This window comes from Echinops telfairi, unplaced genomic scaffold (genome assembly GCF_000313985.2).
Source record: "Echinops telfairi isolate 266 unplaced genomic scaffold, ASM31398v2 ScPeMD7_7475;HRSCAF=8513, whole genome shotgun sequence".
NCBI lineage: Eukaryota > Metazoa > Chordata > Mammalia > Afrosoricida > Tenrecidae > Echinops > Echinops telfairi.
In genome coordinates this window covers 9,381,350-9,398,390 of record NW_022111379.1, presented here as the reverse complement: position 1 = coordinate 9,398,390, position 17,041 = coordinate 9,381,350, and the positions used below count along the sequence as shown (strand labels likewise).

General features: G+C 56.2%; 1 protein-coding gene across 1 annotated transcript in view; it reads right to left on the bottom strand.

Annotated features, from left to right (window-relative positions):
- Positions 1-911: 911 nt before the first annotated feature.
- The window catches only part of CCDC33 (coiled-coil domain containing 33), a 92,321-nt gene continuing 76,191 nt past the window's right edge, over positions 912-17,041 (bottom strand). The window contains exons 13-20 of the mRNA XM_045285668.1: positions 7,156-7,321; positions 6,132-6,220; positions 5,889-6,020; positions 5,756-5,805; positions 3,636-3,846; positions 2,551-2,637; positions 2,157-2,270; positions 912-1,447 (exon numbers count right to left, since the gene is read on the bottom strand). Of these exons, the coding sequence (XP_045141603.1) occupies positions 1,319-1,447; positions 2,157-2,270; positions 2,551-2,637; positions 3,636-3,846; positions 5,756-5,805; positions 5,889-6,020; positions 6,132-6,220; positions 7,156-7,321 (978 nt within the window). The 3' untranslated portion in view covers positions 912-1,318. The remainder of the gene's footprint in view (positions 1,448-2,156; positions 2,271-2,550; positions 2,638-3,635; positions 3,847-5,755; positions 5,806-5,888; positions 6,021-6,131; positions 6,221-7,155; positions 7,322-17,041) is intronic.

The following is a 17,041-nucleotide window of genomic DNA, read 5'->3' as shown; positions in this document are numbered from 1 at the left end:
AGACTCTTGGCCAGGCCAAGGGGCTGCATCATGCAGGGGTGGGTGTGAGGCGACTGGCTGACCCCAGGACGTGAGAAGCTACCATCTCTCTGTCCCACCCCCCACCCCCACCCCAGCCCCCTTTCCTCGGGCTTGTCACAGGCCTCTACGTCCTGCCCCAATGCTGGGCAGTAGACTGCAGAATCTCTGGTGCATGGTACGCACTGTGGGTGGTGACACTGGCCCCTGACTCCGGTCTCGTTAAACCCCTCTGAGGGAGCCCTGGGCCACTGCTAACCCCAAAGGTCAGCAGTCAAACCTGCTAGCTGCTCTGACGGGGTAAGATATGACAGTTGGCTCCTGACAGCCTTGGCCACTGTTTGGGCCCATCCCACCCTGCCCTAAAGGGTCACTATGAGTCACCGCCAACTCCATGGCAGGGAGCTTGGAACTCCGTCTGAATTCCAGGACTCCTGTCCTGAGCAGGTGTCCTGTTCTCCCTGACCTCTGGTTACCTCCCTTCCCCTGAGACCCGGAAACTGTCCAGCTCGGGACAGCAGCCCAGTGGGCTTGGCCTGCTCTGCAGGAGCTTCGGGTTCTGGGTCCACGTTCCAAGCCTGTCTGCTTTGTCCTGCACAGCTACTCCCACCTTCTTTCTCTCTCTCTGCCGCGTCTCTGAAGAGCGTAAGCTCTGTCCAGGGTTGGCGGCAGACGGAAGCCCAGAGAAGTGGGTTGAATCATCCAAGGTCACGCAGCACATCGGCAGCTAAAAGCAGAGCCCTGACTCTCTATTCTGGCAGGGCTCCTCCTCCTGTCCCCAGCTGTGCTGCATGTCTGTCTCTGGCTGCATCTGAACTCAGCACTTGGAGCCCAGGTGAACTGTTTAATAGAGCCACTCACGCTAAGGGGGTCCCGGTTGCTACGGGTAGGCATTACGTCTTTCCCTTAATCAGAGCCAGAGCTGGAGCCAGGTAAGCAAGCTTGCAAGGAGGGATTTCAGGCACAAAATCTCAGAGCGGGTTGGAAAGCACTCGCCTCCTTTCCGCTGGAAGTCTGGTAGGGACCTCCTTCCCTGGTCCTGCTTCGGGGATTTCTTCTCCCCACCTGCCTGAGTCCACCATGGGCTCCGGTTCTCCAAAGACGGTGACGCCCAGGACAGGTGACCCTGGGCTGCGGCAGAGAGACCGGAGTAAGGGCTGGCAGGGGGAAGTTGTGTCTCCCAGGCTGCCCTGCTCCAGGAGCCAGGTGGACGCTCAGAGAATGACAGCATTTTAATAGCGTTGTTTTCAGGGGGTGGGAGGAGACTCCTCGGCACACGGGGAGACACCTGCTCCAGGGCTCAGCTCGGCTGGGCCCTCATGGCCTCCTTCTGGGAAGTCGAGGATGGGTTGGGATTGATCTCTGCGCTGGGCAGCAACGGGTCCAGCTTAGAGGGTCGCCTCTGGTCCTTGGAATGGGGTGGGGGGTTCTGTGGGGACAAATCGAGTGGGGGAGGGGGGTAAGTGCATGCTTGCTCCAGGGAGGTGGGCATGCCTCACTTTGAGGATCCAAAGTAGTGCCAACAACATGTCGACTCAGCAGAGACCAGCTTTGCCCAAGCTTCCTGTGTGCAGGGACTGGGCTCAGCCTCCCCACCCCCACCGCATTCTAGAGCAGGGGAGAGCGGGGTCTGTGCTTTGGGAGCTGGGGAGGCACGGCAGAGGGGGCAGTGTGTGTCTCCAGCATCTGGCTCCTGTGCACAGGAGCAAAACCCCAAACCCAACCCAACCCACTGGTGCCCAGTCAGTGCCGACTCATAGCAACCCTATAGGACAGGGTAGAGCTATCCAGGCGAGTTTTTGAGACTAACTCTGTAGGAGTAGAAAGGCTCCTCTTCCTCCCATGGAATGGCTGGTGGTTTTGAACTGCTGACCTTGAGGTTAGCAGCCCAAAGTGTTACCACTATGCTGCCAGGCCGGCCCTGGAGCACATGCTGCGCTAGAGCGTTCAGGACATGCTCCCATCCACAGCCATCGCAGGCCCCTCAGGTGAGGGGTGTTTGGACTGGCCAGGGCTTTAGTTGGTAACAGCCACAGGTAGAGCCCAGGTCTGACTCCTCATCAGGAGCTGCCCCTGGGTGGTTTTTCTGAGAGCCCAGTGACTTGGGGGGCAGGGGCTCCTCTGCAGGCGTCACTCACAGGCAGGTCTGTGAGGACAGTGTTCGAGGGGTGCCTGAAGCCAAACTCCTGCTCCTGCAGGCGCCTGGCCAGGTCCTGCTTCTCCTGTGCCCAGCGTCGGGCTGAGTCCTCTAGCTGCAGACACACAAAGGGAGCGATTTGGTCAGTGGGCAGAGGACCTCCTGCCTGACCTTGTCCCACACGGAACCCTGAGCCTGTCACACACTGAGCCCCAACCCAAATAACACCCTGAGCCCCGACCTGGTCACAGACTGAGCCCTGACCCTGGTCACAGACTGAGCCCCGACCCTGGTCACAGACTGAGCCCCGACCCTGGTCAGACTGAGTCCGGACCCTAGCCACACCGTGAATCTGGAGCCTCGCCTCGCCTGATTAACCTCTGAGTTTTCCTGACCTGGCTTTCCAGGGACAGGATCCGGCTCTGAGCTTGTTCCAGCTTGGCCAGGAGGCTGAACTTGTCAGAAGCATGGGCAAGCAGGTCCTGTGGGCAAAGTGGAGACTCACGGATGGCCCTGGGCTGTGGCTGTGGGCCTGGGAGCGCAGGAGGCCGTGAGGCATTGCAGGAAAACCAGCCAGCTCAGCACCCCAGACTCTGCCCTCTGGGTGCCATCTCAGGCCCCCGGAAGTTCTTTGATCACGGCTGTTCTCCCCACAGACTGTAGATGCATGACCTTGTGACATATCGAAATTTTAAAGGTAAAATGCACGCGGAAGCTCCCTTGAGCACACAGAGGGGATTCCTGGTGGAGAATCCTTCCGTAAAGTGCAGAATCGATGTGCGAAGCACAAGCCCCCGCCCCTTGCATGTTACCTGGAGGTCCATGATCAACTTTTGCTTTTTTCCTCAAATAGAACTCACCTCCTGCAGGTCCTGGGGTGAAGAGAAAAGTTTTCCTGGGTCCTGCCCCACACCCTCTTCTGTCATTCCCAATGATCTGCATGTGGGTTTGCGGAAAGAGGGGGCACCTGCAGCGGTCTTGGCAGTGGCGTGGGGTGCACATTCCTGGAGCCTGCGGCACCCACCTGTCTGGGCAGGGTCTCTGTGGCCTCGAAGTGGCGGGGGCCATCTCTCTCTCGAAGCCTCTCTGCCAAGTCTCCTGCTCCCAATTCCCTGGGGTCCACCTGGGATGGGGAGAAGGACCCTCCTAGGCTGCATCGGCCCCAGGAAATGCTCCCACGGTGGGGTGGGGAGGTGTCCTGATGCGCAGCGACCCCGTGTGTTTCAGAGTAGAGCTCCGTCTGCAGGGCTTTCCAGGACCCCAGTGCCTGATGGGCTGTGCCACCCGCGTCTGCTAGGGCTTGCTTTCTCCCGGGAAGCTAAAGAGGGAGGCTCCCAGGAGAGAAAAGGAAAGGGGATGGGCACGAACCGGGGCCCCACGGGACTCTGGGCCACTCTAGCTCCTGGTCTCCATCTTCCACCTGGACTGTGCCGGGCCCCCAGTGAGCAGTGTCACAGCTGTGCGGGCGGGCGGCTCTTACCGGTAGAGACTGCTGCTGCAGGATGATGGGGGCCGACGAGTGGTGGCTTTTCTCCAGCTCTGTCCGCAGCCTGGAGTTCTCCGCCAGCAGCACCGAGTATAGGTCACCAGGCAAGTTCTCTCTCCCGGGGGCCGGGGCTGGGCCAGCGGCTGGGAGGGTGGGGAAGGCTGCAGGGGGGACCGGGGGATATTGGTGGGATGGGCCTCGGTGGCTCTGTGTCCCTGCCCTCATCAGCCCCAGCCTTTGCTCCCTGGACCTCTCCCTCTGCTCACAAGCCTTACTTCCAGTGGGATCACACCCACACGGACCCCACGCTCTCCCGAACCAACCCTGCCCTCTACTGCGGCTCTGAGTTCCAACCTTCCTCTCTGCTCAGCAGATTCTGTTCCTCCCTGGGCACACCCTGACCCTGACGCCCTGCCCACGCCCACCCCCCCACATCCCCTAAACCCACAGTTTGTCTTCTTTCTCACCTAGATGCTGGAGGACCTCAGGGTTCCCTAAACCCAAACAAAAAAACCCCCAAAACCAAAAAACTCACTTTCATCCTGACTCATCTCGACTGATTGTACCGGGTAGAACTGTCCCTGTGGGTTTCCTAGACTACCAATCCTATGGGAGTAGAAAGCTTCAGCTTTCTTCTACAGAGCGCCTGGTGGGTTTTGAACCGCTAACCTTGTGGTTAGCAGCCCAATGGGTAACCACAACACCACCAGGGCTCCTGAAAGGAACCCACAGAAACAGCCCTCTCCCTCAGACAGGGGCGGGCACACAGGGCTGGGCACACTCGGGTCCCTGGGGTGGCTGTCCAGATGCATGCCAGGAATGCATGCTGTGGGCTGGCTGCAAATGGAGTGACCTGGCTCTTTCCTGCCCATCTGAACCACCACCCAGGGACAATTCCAGGTGGCTTTGGTGGACACCAATGAGGACAACACATCACTAATTTATTCCAGGTGGTTTGTTTGGCAGAGGTAGACTTTTCTATTTATTTACTTATCGATGCAGAATATTTCCCCTCCCCGCTCCATTCATTTTTCCCTCTAGAATGATGGGGTTGTTTATTTTTGTAGGGGACTATGCACAGAAAGACATGCCAGCTCAACAGTCCCGACATGCACGGGGTAGTGGCGTTGGCGGGGGCGGGGGGGATGGGGGGGTGTTATCCGCCTTGCCAGCCTCCCAGCCCCTTTCCCCCAGGCCATCCTCCCCATGCACACAAACCCGCTGTCCCCAGGCTCCCTCCCTCATCTTTCAAGTGCCACTGTCACTTTGATCCCTGTAGATAGCTCTTCAAAGAGCATAGTGCCGAAGGCAGCTTTCCGTTTTGTTCTACTACTTGAGCTAAACGACTGGCTTTAAGATGACGCCAGGGAGTATTTGGATTTAAAGTAGAAAGATAAAGATCTGAGGACAATAGTTTCAGGGATTCATCCAGCCTCCATGGCCTGAAAAGTCTAGAAGACCAAAGTCCAACTCACTGCCATCCAGTAGATGCTGACTCATGGTAGTCATGCCGATGGGACAGGGAAGAATTGCCCCGTGGGTTTCCAAGATTTAACTATTTATGGGAGTCGTTCTCCCGAGGAGCAGCTGGTGGTTTCGAACTGCTGACCTTGCAGTTAGCAGTCCCAACGAGTACACGCTACAGTACCAGGAAACTTGACATTCTGTTCTGCCTTTTGGTCAGGCTTCCTCCATGCAGTGTTCTATCAAAAGGCTCAGTCCTGGTGGCTGGGCACCATCCATTTCTTCTGATCTCCCGACAAAGGAGGCAGCCGTTTGCCGAGGCAGAATTTAAGATGTGGAGTGATGGGGAAATAATTCAAAAGGTCCCCAAGTTTACGAGTTGGGAGCTTCTGACCTAGGCAGCCTTCTCCCCTCCCTGCACTCTAGTCGGCCCTGGCCCCTCCCCTAGAAGATGGAGTCATTTTCTAGCCAGGCATGGTGTGTGTGTGTGTGATGCACTGCGTCCTGTGTCCAGAAGCAGCCCTTGGCGGGAGGGGAGCCCTGGCTCACTGAGCAGCTGGTCTGTATGAATTGAAAAGGAGAGATTCTGGGCATTTGGGGTAGCCTCTTGGCAGGCTGGTCAGGACTCACCTATGGTGGGTTTCCCCGACGGCCTGTCCCGCAGCTTGTCCTCCAGGACACGCTCCATCTTCTCAATCACCTGGAGGGTGGAGGACAGAGGCTGGGCTGGCCCGGAGGCTCTGCACGTCCCCAGCCTGGCCGGCCGGCCGCCCTAACACCCACCTTCTCCTGGTGCCGCACGGTCTCCTCCAGGGCCTTTGTCTTCTGCAGCCTGTCCTGGTACCGCTTCAGTAGCCCCACCTGCGGCTGCTGGGCCTGCTGCAGAAGCAGCAGCTCCTTCTCGCGATCATTCTTCTGGGGTGGGGGGTGACAGCGGCCCCTCAGCAGAGTCCTCCGCTCCTCCTGTCCCTTTTGGTACCCCCAGCCCCCCAACCGCATTCCCGTGGTCCTCTGCCCCCAACTCACTCGAATCAGCTCATTCTGCAAATGCTGCACCTTGTCCCTCAGCTTCTTCATATCCACCTCATTCAACAGCAGTTTCTGCCGCATGGACACTGGGTCGGATGGGGAGGAGGGAGAGCGGGCTAAGGGAGGAGGCCCCTCCCGGCTCAAATCAGAGTGGGGGTTGGGGTGAGGGAGAGTCTCCCAGCGCTAGAGCTTGTGGTGGCCTGGATCCCCATCGGGAGTGGCTCAGACTGTGTCTCCCCAAAAGATATGTTCAAGTCCTAACCCCCCGCACCTGCGTATATGAGCCATGCAAGCATGAGATCACGCTGGGCCAGCTGGGCCTGAAGTCCAAATGGCTAGGGCCTTTATCAGAAGGAGGAGAGGGAGGCCTGGCTACATCGAGAGGAGACTCACTGGGAGAAGGGCATGTGGAGATGAGTGGTCGTTGGATGACACAACTAATAGGCACCGGATGTCCGGGATGGCCAGAACCCAGCTACACTGGCAGAGAGAGGCAAGGCAAGGCAGGGCCCTGCCCTGGAGGTGTCAGAGGGAGCACGGCCTCCCAACACCTTGGTTCTGGGCTGCTGGTCTCCAGAGCAGAACTGGGAACGAATCCATTTCTGTCGCTGGAAGCCACCCACTCTGGGTACTTTGATATGGCAGCCCTAAACTCAAACCCCATGCCCCAGCATCGAGTCGATAGTGACCCTGTAGGGCAGGGTAGAACTGTCCTGGTGGGTTTCCGAGGCTGTAACTCTTTATGGGAGTAGAAAGCTTGCTTGTCTCCTGCAGAGCAGCTGGTGGTTTCGAACAGCTGACCTTGCGGTTAGCAGCCCAGCTGGTAACCACTACGCCCCCATGGCAGCCCTAGGTCACTAATCTATCATCCTTGTGAAGACCCGGCCTGGGAGGGTCTAAGTGTCTGTGTGTGGGGTTCCTACAGGCTGAGTCAAGCACTTGAGAAAGGCTCTTCCCATTCCTGGCCCACAATCCAGAGGCAGGCCCACCCCGGTGCCCTGGTTGGCCCGCATGCCCTCACCCAGGCTCAAGGTCTCCTCAGCTTTGTCCTGCTCCTCCTCTGCCTCCTGCTGGCTGAGGTATCTCCTCATCATGCGGTTCTCAGCCTCCAGGATGCTGACCTGTTTCCGCAGGGAGAGGATGTCTTCGGCCATCTTCTGCATGGCCCGCCGGTAGTTGTTCATCTCCTGCAGGCCCAGAGCCCAGAGCTGAGCCTCCACCCCCATCTGCACCCACACCTGGATGCCAGTGGGCCATGCCAAGGCCAATGAGCTCCAGGAGCCCTAAGCTGGGCCCCCAGGTCGTAGCAATTCCCTGGAGGGGTGGTTGTGACGTACATGGACCACTTTTGGCCAAGCAAGAGTAGCTGCATTGAATGCTTTGGTACCGTGCCAGCTCAGGGAGGATCCCAGTGCCCGGGCATCAGATGAGGAAGTCAATGAGGAATAGAGACTTGAAGGACTTGGGGCAGGTTTCCTACTCTGGCTAAGCCATCACCAAATCTATTTATCTTTCCCCCTAAATTTCTCCTCCTCCTCATGTCAATGACAACCCAGGGAAGAATTTAGCGGAAATCCCTCCAACAACACCCGGACACCAACCCCAGGTGCCAGCCCCCAACTCACCCAGAGGGCAGGAAGGCCCCAGGAGACCCAGGTAAGGAGCCCCGGTTCTGTTGGAGATCCAGGAAGCCAGACTCCGCCATTAGACCAGCAATGGGAGCATCGTGTAGCTGATGCTTGTAGAGCATTTACAGGGTTAATGAGGCTCACAGTCTCAGAAATCCACAGGGTGGTTCTCCCGTCCTAGAGGGTCGCTAGGAGTCAGCATGGACTGGATGGCAGTGAGCTTGAGGGTTTTGGTTTGTGGAGAGTCTCTCTGGGCTTCACAATGTCCTGTCTCATTTAGTTCTCATGGCCAACTTGCTGGGTAAGTGTTATGATTCCCCCACTTTACGGATGAAAAGCCCCGGAGGCACAGTGGTTAAGCCCTTGGCTGCCAGCAATTGTTTTGGGAGAGAAAGAGATGGCAGGCTGTTCCTGTCAGGAGCCACAGCCTTGGCAATGCTCGGAGGCAGCTCCACTCTATCCTGTAGCGTCGCCATGAGCCGGAACAGACTCGATGCCCATGAGTTTGGGTTCAGGCATCTGCTGAATGCTGGTGGTCATCCACTTTCTGAAGCTGGGGGAAGGCCCTTGCATATGGGGGTGGAACCTGAAACCTCCCCCTCCCTCAAGAAAGCAGAGCTCTGTCCTAACCCCCACCTGGCCCCATGCTAACTGGGGCCTGGCCGGGCTCCCAAGTCACTCCTCCCCACCTGCTACACAGTGACTGACTGACTTCCTGGAGAGGGGTCCCCAGACAGCAGGGGGTGGTCATCAGTCACCACTTGTCACCTGCCACTGTCTGGCCGTCTGGCTGAACTCCCTCTAAACAGTGCCAGTGTTGGCCCATGTTTCCAGCACCCGCCCCCGGCCAAGCTCCAGGTCTTATTTCTCAGATCTGCCCATCTGTGTCCTCAGACATGACCGTGAACTAGCAACGTCAGCCCCAAGGCTGCAGACACTGGGTTCTGCGGTCCGGTCCAGGTCACTTGGCTGCTGACACGTTGTGTGAGTAGGGACAGGCCCCTTGACTCCTTTGAGCCTCAGATTTCTCACTGGTCCCCGATGGGGCTGCTGGGAGGCTCAGGGGCAGTGTGTGGGAGAGGGCTCTGTCCGGAGCTGTGTCAGCTGAAAGCAGCCACTCTCCTCCCATCCTGCTTCTGGTCGACAGGTCAGCCCCTTCCTCTTCCTTGCTGCCCCCTTGAGATAGACTCTCAACTTAGAGCATCTCCATGACTGAAAGGGGCTTGGAAGGCTCCGCATGCAGCCAAGAGGCAGCACATGCCATTTGGGGAAAATGAATTCATCCCTCGTTTCTTTCTCAAGCTTGGCGCAGACTCTTATCATGTCTACTCTGGACAATTTTAGCAGCACCCAAATAGGTTCCCTTACTTCTAAAGCTGTCTTATACAGACACACATGCGCATGCGTCCAAGGATGTCGCTGCAGCTCAGTGTGGGTTTGGGCTCACTCTCTGCACAATGTTGCTGTGAGGTGTTGTTGGCTCAGTCCCCTTCACAGCAACCCTGTGCACAAAGAAGGAAACACTGCCCGCCTGCGCTGCCGCAGCCACTGCTGGACAGACTGACAGACGAGTGGTGGCTCTGAGCTGTAGGTAATAGTTATAGAGAGTGAACGAGGCTTAATTGTCTGGCCTGGAGAGCTATCCATGCTATATTGTTAGAAAAAAGTATGTGGCAAATCAGTATGATCCTATGCATAACTGGTATGTTTGTGTGCATGTGTGCGTATGTGTGTACATACATATAGGTATACAGTAGCAATGGCTACCTCTAGGTTTGGGGGAGGAAAGGAATGCTTGCTTCATTTCTGACATTTTCATTAAAAATTTTTTATCTTATTCACTAATTTTAAAATATTTTTATCATATCCATTTATTTAAAAATAATCTGTACCTAAATAAATGGAGGGGTATACCATGTTCATGGAGTGAAAGATATAATATTTAAAGAGTTTGTTTTCCCATAATTGATTTATGGATTCAATGCAACGCCAATGAAAATCAGAACCCTGTGTGTGTGTGTGTGTGTGTGTGTGTGTGTGTAAACAGACAAGCCAATTCAAAATACTTAAGGAACGGAAAGGCCAATGAAGTCAAGAAATCTTTGAAGAGGAACCACGTGAGAGAACTTGTTATAGAAGCTATCGCGATGTGCTCTAAGACTATAGCAATGAAGACACAATTGGTACAAAGGTCAACAAAGAGGCCAAGGAAACAGGACAGGACAGAGAGCAGGGACACAGACACACGCACGTGAGCACTGCATGTGTGACCAGGTCGATCTTACACGGCAGCAGAGAAGTTAAAATGATTCCCCTTGACAAATGCTGCTGGACCAGTTTGATGCCCACCTTGAAAAGGGGGAACTTGGCTCCTGCCCCATACGATGGGTTCACAATAAGTTCCAGAGGGATCGATAGATTACACCATAAAAGGCAAAGCAGGAAAGCTTCAAGAGGACACTGTCTGAGAGCATCTTCACGCCCTTGGGTCAGGGAAAGGGCTTCAGAGGCAGGAGCAAGGTAAGGGCACACAGTCCAGAAAGGGAAGGAATGAGAAGCTGAATACATTCACCACAAGACACCAGTGAGAGGGCCAGCCGGCTAGACGCAGGAGAGGAGGAGCTATTCATAATGCCCATAAAAGGCACTGGCCCCACAGTGCTTCCAAATCTGTGAGAAAGACAGACCACCCAATAGACTGACGGGAAAGAGATTTGAATTGTCGCGTCATAAAATAAGCCAATAAAGTTTATGAATCAGTGCTCACACTCATTCAAAACTACAATCAAACAAGGCCCAGATGCTAGCTGTGTTGGGGAGACAGCGGGTCACTGGAAGGGAAGTGGGAACTTCTGGGGTGCTGACCACGGTCCATCTCCTGACCTGTGGGTGCTTACTCTGTGTTCGCTTTGGGGCGAGCCTGTCATGGACAGCACCCCATCTAGAGGAGCGCTTCTCACCCTTAGTTGCCGTCGCACAGCGAGATGCTGCCTGGCTCTGCCCCATCCTCACGCCTGGCCATAGCGAGTCCAGGATTCACACCGGCGGATCCTGGAGGTGCACCGCCAGGCCTTTCTTCCTAGTTTATTGGTCTGGAAGTGCCAATGAAATCTGCTGAGCATGGCAGCAGCTCCCAAGCCGCCGCGGAGGGAGCTTGCAGTGAGAGGCATTGGCTGGGACTCGAACCTGGCTGTCCGGCATAGAAGATGAGAATTCCACCATAGGACCACCAGTGTGCGCCCAAAGAAGCTACCAAACTTTTCAAGAATTCAAGAAAGACCAATGAAACCCTAGCTCAAGTTTGGTCACATACATAACGCCTCTACAGGGACTCTCTTCTGGGGACCCTCCCTGCTGGTAGCAATCATGGGCTCTTCCCAGCGCTGAACTGGGATGCTCCCAGAGGGCCCTGCCTCTGAGCCCTGTCCCAGACTCCTTAAGCCTGAGGGTGGCCTTCAGTTGGATGGACAGAGAGATGCCCTATGCTCATGGCCCTGCGTCTGTAGGTTCCCGATTCCTTAACAACCTCGCAGACTCAGAGAGACTCGGTGAAGTGGACAAAAGGTGCAGCTAGGATTTGAACCCGGATACTACTCTAAAGTGGGTGCGCTTTGCACCTATAGGAGGGAGCTCCACAAAACAGGCAGGAAGCTGAGGTGCAAGCCCTGCCTTGACCCTGAGCCGAACCTATCTCTGACAGGTGTGGAGGCAGGGATGGCTCAGGGGATCTTGAATGAGGCTGGGAGAAGGGGCTTGCTATCTACGCCTCAGGTCCCTGGGTCAGGGGAGGTGGCCAGCTAGCCTGCTGTCCTGCCCGTGGCCCCCACCTGGGCCATTACAGGGCGGGGCACTGCTCTGGACGGGCCTGTTTCCTGCCTGTCAGAACCACCTGACGGGCGGGCAGTTTCAGGTGGCTTGGTTTAACCTCAAGATGGGAAACGCGAGTGGTTTCCTCTGCGGAGTTTGTGTGGGCTGCTTGTTTTCCTGAGTTGGGATCTTCTCAACCTGGGAGGTGGGGCGGATGGAGTTATGATGCGGGGAAATTTCGACTCTCAGTAGCTCCTCTTCCCGGTGGTCTCTTCCCTGCTGGCTCCATCTCCCTGCCCAGGTAGAGGTTGGGAGAGGGAGGCTCCTGCAGGGGCCTGAAGCAGCCTGCTGGGGCTGTGATTCATGGGAGCTTCCAGGACTGGGCCAGGCCCTGTCTCCAGCCCCATCAACATCTACCCCGCTCACTGACCAGTGCTGCCTGGGCAGCATGCTGATCTAACTTCCACCTGCATATCTGGACTCAGGTAGAGCTCCCTGCCTGTGAGCCCTCTCCCAGCCTCTGCCCCTAACCTAGCCTTCAGGCTCAGGGTGGGGCCACCTCCTCCAGAGGGCTGCCCTGACTTCCTCCCTGGGCTGGAGAACTCTACTTTCCCTGCTAGACTGGCAGCCCCCTAGGGCAGAGTTGGCGCCCCCTCCACCTCCTGTTGGCTTTGATAGCCTATTAATTGCCTTGAGTGTGTGTGTGTGAGTGTGTGGGTGTATGTGTGAGTGTATGTGTGTGTAAATGTGTGTGTATGTGTGAGTGTGTATGCGAGTGTATGTGTGTTAGTATGTATGTATGCGTGTGTGTGTGTATGTACGTGTATGCTTGTGTGTGTATGTGAGTGTATATGTGTGTTAGTATGTGTGTGACTGAGTGTGTATGTGTGTGTATGCTTGTGTGTCTATGTGTTAATTATGTGTGTCTTAATGTGTGTGTACATATACGTGTGTTAATGTGTGCATGTGTCAATGTGTGTGTATAGGAGGGGGTACTCACCCCCTAACCAGAATTTTTTTCCAAAGCTATGTATTTAAACTTTTTTACAAAACAACCTTATCACCTCCAAAGTACTCTCCATTCCACTCAGTACATTTGTCCAATCTGCGTTTCCATCCTTGGAACCACTTCTCAAGCTCATCTGTCTGGATGGCTGACTACAGCTCCCTTGTTTTTTTCTTCCCCTTGTCTACTTCATCACATCGCTGTCCTTTCAGGTCCCTCTGCATTCGAGGACACGAAAAGAAGTCACACAGAGTGAGGTCAGGTGAGTAAGGTCCACGGGGCAAGAGAGGCATGTTGTTTCTTGCCCCAAACTGGTGCACTGAGATGGCTGTGTGAGCAGGTGTATTGTTATGGTGGCAAAATCAGTCCCCCATCTGCCACAAATCAAGTCTTTTTCTGGTCACACACTGTTATGATATCTTCAGAACCTCCAAATAGAAAGCTTGATTGACAGTCTGACCCGGTGGAATGAACTTCAAATGCACTACCAGTCGACATTTTTGCCCATTCAAGAAGATGACGGATGGCCAGAGAGAGGTTTGTATCATGGACATTTCAGCTTTTTGGAAATGAGAAAACCACTCACACACATGAGTTTTTCCCATAGCGCTGTCCTTGTAAACCACGTTCAACACCACAACAGTTTCTGCGGCATTTTTCCTGAGCAGGAAACAAAAGTTCAAAGCCACATACTGTTCTCTTAAATTGGCCATCACAAAAACAACAACAACAAAAAAAAAAACCAGAAAGAAAGAAAGGCTCAAGTGAAACTACTTTTTCAGAAAAAATTCACTGTGACCAGAGAGAACCTTCCAGGCAACGCCACTGGGTGTATTAACTCAGAGCAAGTTGCTGATGCTAGCCTAGCGGGAAAAATGCAGAGATTTTTTTCTGAGTTTTTTGGGGTACTCTTTTGTATATATGTGTGTGTGAGTGTGTGTTATTATGAATGTGTTAATGTGTGTTAATATGTGTGTTGATGTGTGTGTGTGCATGTAGAGAGTGTGACTGCTTCTCATCCACTTCATGGGTCTCCCCCTTCAATGACTCCCCCTTTCTAAGCCCCCACACCCGTTTTTTCAGCCTGGCAGCCCTGTGTGGGGGTGGGAGCAGAACTCTGTTATTAATACCCCTACTTGTCAGGTGAGAAAGCTGAGGCAGAGGCGAGGGAGACCTGATGGGAGAGTGGCCCTTGGGGAAGGTGGTGGCCCTGTGTGGCCAGCCATCCCCGCTGGGGGAAGGGTGAGGGGTTCTGTCCTCCCCTCTGACACAGAATAGTCTCTTCGGGGTTGGGGGGGTGGAAAGGGACCCAGGCCTGACTTACTCACTCAGTCCCCACCCTGGCTAGAACCCTCTGCTGAACCTGCCCTCACCCCGCCCCCCACCATCCACAGCTGAGCAGGGGCCTTGGGCAGCACAGCTGGGCAGGAGGCTGAGCCCTGACCTCCCCACAGCCTTCAGGCGGCCACCTCCCCTGCCCTCTCAGGGCCACGCTCTGCGTCACAGCGCAGCCTTGAGAACGGGGCAGGGAGGGGGGGCACCGCAGCCCACCGCAGCCCACATTCCTGTTGTGGTTGCCTGCTCAAGCTGGTTGGAGGAGGCAGGGTGTCTGTATGCAATCCGCCCCCCACCCCCAGGACTAGCACATCCTCAGAACCAGTCCGCCCTGCCCACCAAGTGCTCTGCCCACCAAGTGCTCAGAGCCTGCCTGCTGGGGAGACTGTCAGGTGGGCTCAAATGACTCCGGGCCTGCCTCTGGCTCTGAGCCTTACTTTGGAAAGGGGAGCGGGATGCTCCCGGCCACAAGGGGGACAGCCTGCTTCAGAGCTGCCTGCTGAGCGGTTACTCCCTTCCTGTATGGCTTTGTGAGACGTTGTTGTTGTTGTTGTTGTTGTTGGTTTAATCCTCGTCATCCTTACACTGGTCCTGGCCCTGGCCCTGGGACATGTGACCACGTCCATCACAGACACCCAGGCCCGGCCACTCACCCTCACCATGCAGGTGAGGACCGGTGAGAAAAGGCCAAGGAGGGCAATGCTGACGCCCAGGCTCAAGCCCTCACGGAAGAACCGGAGATGCCTCACCCAGGCGGGCACTGCCAGATACACCTGGTCATTCACTGCCCATCATGATGGCCAGCAGGGACACAGGCCAGGAGGGGCACAGGGTGTCTGTGGTCACAGGCTACAAAGCCCAGGCTGGAAACAGCTCAGGAAGGCCCTAATGCTTTACTGAGTCCCTGCTGAGAGCCTAGAGGCCTGTCTGCCAAGATACCCCCACCACCACCCACACACAGGAGAGGGCATGTGACCCAGCAGGGCTCAGAAGAGGTGCCTAACTGAGTCAGGCAATCCAGGAAGCCTCCCTGGAGGAGGTGGTGTCTAGGCAGACCCTCAGAGGATGTTTCTGGGTGCGGGGTGCCCAGGCAGGGGAGACACCAAAGTGAAAACAGGGGTGGGGGATACAGCGTGATGGGGAAGAAAGCCGGTGAATTCCTGGGGTACAGGGTCTGGGCAGGGGAGTGTAGGGCACGGCTGGAGAGGGAGCAGGGTGGACAGAGAGAGGCTTGCAGGGCACTGTGGTGGGGGGCTCCGTGGGCAGCTGGCATGGCGGTCAAGTGTGTAGAGGACCCGGCCAGCCCGGGAGGTGCACTGAGAGCCTTGGGAAGCAAGGTGGCTTTGTAGGCCAGGGAGAGGGTGGAGGACGGCGAAATGCGAAGGGCAGAAGGAGGGTGGTGGCAGAGAGGGACCCTCAGGAGGGGGGGTGACTGCCAGAGAGGTAGAGGCAGAGGGGCAGGAAGCTGCTCGGTGCTTTCTGCTCCCGGAAATGACAGGTGATTGGGTGCAGGCCAGCTCTCCCACTGGAACCTACTGGGAACCAAACAGGAACTCCTCCTCAAGGAGTGAAAGGGCTGTTAAGCTTCCAGCTCTGGCCAGGAAGGGGTGGTACACCTAGGTGGGTGGTGCACCTGGATTGGCCCATCCAGGCCAGGTGAATTTGATTCAGCCAATGGGGTCGACCAGCACCATCGACCACGGGCCTCCCAACAGCAGCGGGTCAGGGGCGTCTGAAAAGCCAGAAGCTTGCTCTGTCGCGCTCTCTCTCCCAGCGGCTGACACAGTGCTGCGTGGCCGGGCCGTGGACTCTGCCTATTTACTGTAGAACCTGAAGCTGCTTCCAACCTTTATAAGACTCACTTGGATCACCAACCAGGCTTCAGCGTGAATTTTCGAGGGAAGCCAGGGACCAAAGCATGTCTCTTCCACGAGAGAGCTAACCGAGCCAGTCCGGTAGCAAGGACTCGGACAGAGAAGGGGCCGTGGAATACCACGCAGCCACGAACAAGAGGCAGCCACAGCCACAAGCAGCCCTGTGGACCGAGCGCCCAACCATGAAGTTCACTGAAAGGTTAGCTCTTAGTCTTCGCACCTGTTGGGGCCCCTTCACAGAACACTGAAATCATGGGGGAGTGTGCGAAGCTGTGGTTAGTGGGGGCATGCTTAGGGGGTCTGAGCGCCGGGGCCACATGGGTTAGGCGGGTTAGGAGCTCCACTGCTAACGGAAAGCCTGGCGGTTCAAACCCATGCAGCGGCGCTGCAGGGGAAAGTGGGTCACTTTGTAACCCTTGGTGACACTGGGCGCAATCCCCGCACGTGGGGCATCCTTCACCGTGAGATTTGGGAGCTTGGGAGGTGGCCTGAGGAGGGAGGTGGCCTCTGGTGACCCTAGCCAGTGCTCGGAATGCCAGGGAGCATGGGCTGAGGACTGAGGGAGCGGCGAGGCTGAGAAGGGACAGAGGTGACGGGGGGACAGGGTGGAGATAATAGCTGAGGTGGGAGAGAGGAGGGGGATTTCCAGGAGAAGGGGGCCTCGCTATCCAAGGCTAGGCAGGCAGTGTCAGGTGGTGTGCGGGCAGGCCTCTTCCCAGGGTGAAGCAGGTGGAGACAGTGGATGGCCAGGGAGGTGGGCTTTCTGTGTCTGCAAGCCCTCCCTTTTCTTGCCCTCCCTTCGTTTGCCATGAGTTGTGTGGGCAGCCCCCAGACCTCAGGGGCCCCAGGTCCAAGATCTGCCGGACAAGCCTCGGCCCTCGGCCATGTAGTTTTCCAGGTCAGCCAGCAGATGGCAGCCACCCCCCACAGATATTCCAGGTGTGCCGCTAAGGGGGATGAGGTGCACCTGAGCAGGCCTTGCCCTCCAGCGTCAAGCACAGGTATCAGTCCTGCGCAGGTCTGCCTGGTTCTCAGGGACTTCCCAGACTCCTCCGGTCCCTGGACTCCCATCTCAGAGTCTGATAGCTGCCTATAGCAGGCAGGGCAGGGAGCAGGCGTCAACTTACAGCACAGATGTGATGCCCGCTTTCCCACTTGTACAGAAAGAACAGTTGAGAGGCATGTGAATGGTGTTTGGAAAGTGTACACACACACACACACCACACACACACACACACACACACACACACACACACA